The sequence below is a fragment of the Adiantum capillus-veneris genome, chromosome 20 (genome assembly GCF_014529385.1).
Source record: "Adiantum capillus-veneris isolate H3 chromosome 20, ASM1452938v2, whole genome shotgun sequence".
Lineage (NCBI taxonomy): Eukaryota > Viridiplantae > Streptophyta > Polypodiopsida > Polypodiales > Pteridaceae > Adiantum > Adiantum capillus-veneris.
Window position 1 is genome coordinate 108,727,042 of NC_140950.1, and position 8,485 is coordinate 108,735,526.

Below are 8,485 nucleotides of genomic sequence, written 5' to 3' on the forward strand. Positions count from 1 at the left end.
AACATCATAGGAAACTATCCCAACATACCTTAAAGATTTAGCGGATGAGGAATTGAACTCAAGAGGTGTTATTCAAGAGGGGAATGGAATAACCAAACTACAACACTTTGGAGAGAGAAAGGTTATACCATTTTTCTCTTTTTATTGGGGGACACATACTCACCCACACACACACACACCCAAGAAGAAGAGAGTTTTAATGTCGTAAGAAACTATCTAAAGATCTAGCCGGCGAGGAGTTGAACTTGAGAGGGCACAGACACTCACCCACACACACATACCCGAGAAGAAGAGAGTTTTAACGATCTAGGAAACTATCCCAAGATATCTTAAAGATCTAGCAACAGAGAGTTTTAATGTCGTAGGACACAAAATTGTCCATAAGGCTTGACAGACATAGAAATAAAACATGCACGCACACACAAAAACACATAGAAAGATAGAGAGACAAAAATGAACTCAATTGTAGGGTACTTACACACATACTACACCCACACAAACAAAGAGAGAGAGAGAGAGAGAGAGAGAGAGAGAGAGATGACGACGGGTTGAACTCGAGAGGGTTATACCATTTTACTCTTTTCATTAGCGCGCACAAACAGTTGAGAAGAAGAGAGTTTTAACGTCATAGGAAACTATCCCAACATACCTTAAAGATTTAGCGGATGAGGAATTGAACTCAGGATCTGTTATTCAAGAGGGGAATGGAATAACCAAACTACAACACTTGGAAGAGAGAAAGGTTATACCATTTTTCTCTTTTTATTAGGGGACACACACTCACCCACACACACACACCCGAGAAGAAGAGAGTTTTAACGATGTAGGAAACTATCCGAAGAGACCCTAAAGATCTAGCAGACGAGGACTTGAACCCAAGACATGTTATTCTAGAGGGAAATGGCATAGCCAATCTACCACACTTGGGAGTCCACAAAGGTTATAACTATGTATGGCCACTGAGGAAAAAAACCCATAAAGTTTATACATTTTTTGTCTTTTTATTAGCGCGCGCACACACACACACACACACACACACCCGAGAAGTAGAGATTTTCAGCGTTGTAGGACACAAAATTGTCCATAAGGCTTTACACACGTTAAAATAAAACACACATGCACAAAGACACATAGAGAGACAGAGAGATGAAAATGAAACGAGATGTTATATTAACGTCTTCAAAAGGCCAAAATCAACTATGAGTCCAAATTTTTACAAAACTATGAACCTGATACCATGTCTGGGTGCTAAAAGACTAGAACAAAAATACTACTACTACTACTAGAATCCATCCTCATTTGCACTCTAGATATCGAGAGAGTATGGCTCAAATCCTCTGTTGTACTCTCTACTATGTAGCCCTATAGCTACATAGCCGTCTAGATCTCCATAGCTCCTGTGCTTGACCAAGAGAGAAATAAAATGAAATGAAATGTTATGTTAATGTCTTCAAAAGGCCAAAATGACCTATGAGACCAGAGGGTACAATGTGTTGAATTTGATACAAAGTCAGAGTAACAAAATGAAATGACAAAATGATAAAATGATAAGATAAAAGTACCATGACATCCTAAATTGGTAGGCGTGAACTAAGCAGAGAGAGAGAGAGAGAGAGAGAGAGAGAGAGAGAGAGAGAGAGAGAGAGAGAGAGGGAGAACACACATAGAGAGACAAAGGGTTGATTCGTCATTACAAGATTTACATGAGCTGAATTCAAAAAATAGATTTAAGAGAAGTTTGCAGAGCTCTAGCTCAATATCTTGATCCTGTTGAAATAGCACGACTAAGAGTGATATGCAAATATGTTCCTGAGCCATTTTGGAAATAATGTAAACTATTTTTTTATGTAATGTGCTTTAGTCATGTGCTTTTATGTAATTTCTCTCTCTCTCTCTCTCTCTCTCTCTATGTGCAAAAGGGGTTAAAGATATATAAAGATGCACACACACATACACAAACACATACAGAGTGAGGTGGTAAGAGCGAGCGAGGTCCGCCGTAGATGAGACACGCGAGCTAATATATATATATATATAAACCCCTTCAAAAGAAATAAAGGGGTTTATTTTTTTAATCACCAAAGTTTACTTTACATCTAAAGCAAACCCCAAGGTTTACTATATATAACCTTGGGGTTTGCTTTAGATGTAAAGTAAACTTTGATGATTAAAAAGAGAAACCCTTCGTTTCTTTTGAAGGGGTATATATATATATATATATATCCCTTTTAAAAAAAGAGATTTATTCTTTTTAATCATCAAAATTTTGTTAAGTAAACCCCATATATTCCCTTCAAAAGAAATGAAGGGGTTTATTTTTTTAATCATCAAAATTTTATTTACTTTCTCGCCTTAGGGGCTTTAAAATAAATTAATTGAATTAATTAAATTAAAAAAAAACCTCTTGACATATTGGGTCTACTCTCCCAAAATGAATTAATTTCTCCATGAGATCCCTTTCGAATCTGACCGAATCTTTTTAATTTGAAGGCAAAAGAAAGAGTCTATGCCCTTGTCCGCGTCTGCAGAGCCTCTCCCTGCCCCTCCACCTCTGGTTGGTCCTCGTTGCTTTCCTCTCGCTCGTGGCTCTCTCGCCCCCTGGCTTCCCACCGCCGCTTTCCGTGCCATGGCTCAGTGTCTCTCTCTATCTTCATCTCCGATCTGCTCCAACAATCATAGCAGCTCTCTCTCTAACTCTCTCTCTCTCCCTCCCGCCCCGTGCCTCCGCAATGCTGCCGGTCTGTGCCATCCACCCTTCGTCTCTCCCCGAGGCTGTTCTAGCACCGCACGGACATTGCGAGCTTCAAACAGTGGATTCCCACTCCATGCCCTCCACTTTTGCCACCTTCTGCATGGATATGTTGGTGCATGGGCAAGTGCTCAGGTGACGCTTCCTTCCCTCCCTCCCCATCTCACCTCCCCCACGATGTCGTCCTCCTACTCGCCTAGTATCCATGCTAGTTCTCCCTCCTGCACATGCCTAGACCTGCCGCTCCCGTTGCCCTGGCCTCCAGCTCTCTCTCTCTCTCTCTCTATCGTATGCTGCTCACGGGCAAGCTCATGACTTGTGTCTGCCGCGTCGATGCACAAGAAGAAAAAACCTATTTTTTGTCTCCTCCACAAGGCCATCGTGAGCCCTACTGCAATGCCTCCGGAAGATCATTGCGAGCAAGCAGCTGCCTTCAGTGCCTTCAATGCCTTCAGTGCGCATCTAACCACACAGAAAAAATCTTTTACTCTCCAGGGTGTTTCGTTTCTCTCTGGTAGATTTTCCATCTTGACCTGCAGCGTCTGCCATCTACAGACGTCTCGGGCGTCGTGCCTTACCCGTTGGAGAGTCGCTAGATAATCGACTTAATCAGAGCACCTCCAAAAATCTTTAACAATTAAAAATTACTTAGAGAATTTAAGCAGGTTTTCGCTTCCACCTTACCTTTTCCAAACCAGCGCATCTCGTCAGATTCCCCCTAATTTGAAGTGCTTGCAGGACATACTCGACTCTATGTTATTTGGCTGGTTTGGTACAAGCTTCTTAATATTTTCTACATCTTTACATCTAAAGTAAACCCAAAGGTTTACTATATATATATATAAACCCCTTCAAAAAAATGAAAGGGTTTATTCTTTTTAATCATCAAAATTTTGTTTACTTTCATAAATGAAGGGGTTTCTTTTTTTAATCATCAAAATTTTGTTTACTTTCTTCTGGCTCTAGAGATTTTAGAATAAATTAATTAAATTAATCAAATTAAAGAAAACCTCTTGGTTTATTTTGGTTTATTTTAGATGTAAAGTAAACTTGAGGGTTTACTTTACATCTAAAGTAAACCCCAAGGTTTACTCTATATATATATATATATATATATAAACCCCTTCAAAAGAAATGAAGGGATTTATTTATTTTAATCATCAAAATTTTGTTTACTTTCTACATCTTGTAGTAGAGTCTCTGGAAAGCCGCATACATTAGGTCCCATATCATTTGAACTGTTTGATTGAGGATAAGAGATTTTCGCTCTCTTGAGTTGACCATAGGAGGGCTATCAGACGCCAGACCCTTCCTCTGAAGAGACCGCAAAGAAACGGCAAAAGGGGAACGAAGGAGGCGGGAACAAGAGTCAAAATAGGGGGGAAAGCTTTAAAAAAGGAGTTAAAGGAAAAGATGGTGGGTGACATATATGCGTATGTGTCACCCCCCCTAAATCCCAAAAGGAAACAGTGAAGAAATACACGTATGTGTCACATGTATGCACCATAGGAAGAGAAGTCACCACATTGGAGGCAAATCTTCACAAAAGGAAAGTCACCGCACGATCTTGTTGGTACTGGTGAGGTTCTGCAAGAGCACTAAAAGCTATGGCAAAACTCAACAAAATTTCTGCAGACTTTGGCGATGCACGACAACAAAAACACTCACTCACGCGTGCGCACACACACACACTGACAGACACACACACCCACTCCCACTCTCTTGAACTACACAACCTCCCGGCCCTTCATTGTCCCCGCCATCGCCGAGCTCTACTCTAATTTATTCAAAATGGTTTTTTGACTACACCACATTCTCTCTCAAGTCTCCACATTTAAAATCACTCTTGACACTAAGTTTTTATTGAAAAACACGTTCATATTAAAGATAACTAATGTTAAAGTTTTAAGATGGCCTGTTGTTTACGTGAGTGTGTGAGAGAGAAAAGAGAAAGAGAAAGAGTAATAACATTAAAAATTTAAGATGGCTTGCCACTTTGATTTTGTGTGAGAGAGAAAAAATAAAAAGAGAAGTGAGAGTGTATGATGGTGTAAGATTAAATGTCTATGATCTGATTATGTTGTTGGGTTTTTTTTTTTTTGACAGAAGACTTGAACTTGAAAAATATCAACTAGAAGCTAATGTAGGGATTGAACTCACACACCTCACTACCAATGCATTCGAACAAACCACTACGCCAACTTCTAGTGATTATGGTTATGTTTTCGGATTCCTCAAGTCAAAGATAATGAGAAATGACCATTGGACCAATCATAAAAATATAAACTTAAAAAAAAATCTTGATTTTTCTCATCTCAAGCCTAGCCAACATTAAGCCCTTTCCTTCCGGCGGGCATACCAAAAAAAAAAAAAAAAAAAACGCTTGCAAAGTGATTGGCTCAAAACCAACTTTCAAAGTGAGTTGCAAGTATTAAAGTTTCAAGATAGACTTATACAAAGATACTTAGTAAAAAGTCAACTTCTTCAATTCTAAGAAATTTTGTATCACATGAATTTTTTTATTACCTTGTTTTTTTCAGGGGATGTAGTTATTGAAAATTCATTCTATCTTTCATGTGTTCAATCACATGAAAAAAGGAAAATTATTTATACTAGTCAACAGCATTATTCAACCAGACAAGTCAAAACCTCTCTCTCTCTCTCTCCCCGCGCGCACACACACCACACGTACGCACAGCTTTCAGCAAAACAGCAGCAGTGAATTAATATTTACATAAAATCATGGGAAAAGCTCCCACATGATGAACTGCATTTGGAAGGAGAACAGAATAATTTCATACAAGGAGATAGAGAATGGTACAAAATTATTACAAAAAATGATCTCTTTGTTGCTGATAAGCTCCTAGCTCATGAGCGACAAGCCTAGCTTGGGCTTCTTTACGGCGGGGGGTTGAGGAAGGTCGGAATCAATGGACGCTCCGCAGCGAGGGCACTTTGGGCTACGACTTTTCGGAAGCATGACAAACATCAAGCAATTCGCACACCCCATGGTCATCATTGGGCTACTAGCATCCATATGGGTGTCACTGATTATGGGCTTAGCCTTGGGCCAGAAGAAAGAGTCTCCCTATTGAAATGCTTCTCTCTTACACTCATACTCACATTGTTATGGCTTATATGCCTAGAAATCCCATTGACACTTTGATTCATACTCATAGCCTTGCTTTCCTTGGAAGTCATGCTAGTGCCCAACAAACTCCCCATATCTTTAAGAGCACTCAATTCTTGAAAAAATAGTGTAGAAGGATACATCGATGAAGACGACGGGGCGATCGCAGATGCGCTAGGCAAAGCCGAAGACGCCCTAGCAGAATTGAAAGGCAAGGAGCAAAATGTTTGCTTGATAAGAGGGCCTTGTGAAGCGATTAAGCTTTTGAACTTGTGATTAAAGTCACCATTGACATCGTGATTAAGGGAGTGTGGCTTTAAGCAAGGAGAGCTTGGTCTTAAGCTAAGGGTTAAGTCAAGATGAGTGGATTCTTTACTAGGCCCCTCAAGGAAATGTGTAGCAATGGGCTTGCTTGCGGAGGCCATGGGCATGTTGGCTTCAACTGTGAGATACGACGAAGAGGACGGGGACGTTCGCCAATTTATGTTTGATAGGATCGCATGATGTGCTCAAGCCTGTGCTTCTGTTGAGATAGTAGATGTTCCCTGTCTGCATGTACCACAAATCACAAAAATTAGATTTGAGAAGGCCTTCACAGTAAATTGACCTTATAGTGCATGTCTCCATAGGCACAGGTTACAACGTCAAGGAGCTTCGACATCCGAGGCACGCCATCCCCAGCTAGGGGCATTTTGGGGGGTCGAGGCAGGTGAGATTCTGCATCCGAGGCATTCATACTTGGCTAGGTGCAGGTGAGAGCGGGCCAGCAGCACCATATCACAAGATCTTTCAGACATTTTCTCACAACTCCCACTTTGTGGATTGCAACACCATAGAGAGCTTCTCCAGGCGAGACGTAGCATACCTAGCTAGGCAAGAGAGACTGCTGGCCCCTGTCACGCGCCTCGCTAGGTATGAGGAGCCTCATCTGCCGAAGCAATCTCGGGTGGAAAATGGCCAAAACTTCTTGTGTGCATGCATGTACCTGGCAAGGCTTCACATACCTAGCTAAGTGAGATAGGGCTTGGGGGGCAGCCGGAGCCTCCTGCCCCCCACTCGCCCCCCGCCTGCTGCCTACCGCACGTGGCGAAGTATGCAGAACCTCGCCAGAAGAAGCTCATGATATTGAACATGACAGGGAAACATAAGGGAAAAGGGACATCTTTCCTACAAGGGAAATTGATTGTGTGTATATGTGGGGAGGTTGAGAGAGAAAGAGAGAGATATACCTGAAGGTCAAGGCACTTCTCCCAGCCAGAAGGGAGAGGGGCGTCTGCATCGAGGTCGAAGCAGCAAGCAGAGGAGCTACTCTCAGGGTCCTCAGAAGCAAGGAGCAGCGGAGGGTGGGGCTTGGTGGGGGAGGAGGAGGAGGAGGAAGCGCCCAGGAGGTCGATGGTGGTGGAGCAGGGGGCGGAGTTCTTAGAAATGGGAAGAGAAGGAGAAGATGAGGAATTAGAAGAGGGTCGGGAAACGTCCAGGTGGTGCTGACGAAGAGGGCGGCCCATCATGAGCTGCACCACCTCCTCCAACATTCATTCTCACTTTTCACTCTTCACTTGAGAAAGTGAAGCTTTCATGAAAAGCTTGAGAATTCCCTCTTACCCCTTAAGGCTCTAGCTCACAATACCTTTCAATATTCAAGAGGAAGCTTGCCCTAAAATTGCTAAACTTCTTACATGATCTAGCCACATAGCCACTCCTTCTAGCAAGCAAGAGAAGCAACCCTCCCTCACATGTAGGTGGCGTGATTTTCACCTCCTCTTACCCTCATTTGCTTTGCTCATCTAGCTCATGGCTTGCCTCCTTTGGCTACTCAAGCTATTCCCTCATCCCATCCACTCTTCAAAGCACGTTTTCTAGCTATTGTTACCTACTCTTAAAGCTTCAATCACTTGCCTCAAAGCTGTTTGCTCATTGATTTGGCACTAACCCACAAAAAAAATGTATTGGGTATACCAACCCGATATCAAAAAGAGAGTTTTGTTAATGAGAAATTTTCCCTTTGATCGCGTTAGCCATTGGGTTGGACTTGAAATCACACCCATGACAAAACTTTGACAGAATATGGCTTCTTTGGGAGAAGCTCACACAAACACACACTCAAGGAGAAGCTGTCTTTCACACACACATACACACAAATGGAGGCCAAATCTTTTCTTATTTTTCTTCACTTAGTTACTTAGTACACATACACACAAATGGAGGCCAAATCTTTTCTTATTTTTCTTCACTTAGTTACTTAGTTACCCTGCCCAATTTGCATCAAGGTAGCCAAGTACTTCTATTTCCACTCCATATGCATAAAAGATTCTATACATAATTGTGCTCTTTGCATAACATAGCACTTTGTGTGTCGCATCCAAATGAGGTTTTCTAGGTACATGCATAGATTCACTCTGCACTCCTACATCATGCGACATGTTTGGTCTTGCAAGTGTTGCATAGATGAGACTCCCAATAATTTTTTTGTATATAGTTGGGTCTTCCAAACCCACATTAGCCTCCTAGCTTTGCAATCTACTCCATAGGAGTGGCTAGAGTCTTACGAGCCATCATCTCATATATTTTCAACATGTCCACCAACACATAATATTTTTGCAGCATCC

At 41.7% G+C, this 8,485-nt stretch overlaps 1 protein-coding gene across 1 annotated transcript; it reads right to left on the bottom strand.

Annotated features, from left to right (window-relative positions):
* Window positions 1-5,638: 5,638 nt before the first annotated feature.
* Window positions 5,639-7,797, bottom strand: LOC147433065 (uncharacterized). Its single transcript, XM_086491699.1, has 2 exons — window positions 7,109-7,797; window positions 5,639-6,428 (listed from the first exon to the last, which is right to left on the bottom strand). The coding sequence occupies exons 1-2, from the start codon at window positions 7,409-7,411 to the stop codon at window positions 6,318-6,320; spliced, it is 414 nt and encodes a 137-aa protein (XP_086347825.1). The 5' UTR covers window positions 7,412-7,797; the 3' UTR covers window positions 5,639-6,317.
* Between the last annotated feature and the right edge of the window lie 688 nt (window positions 7,798-8,485).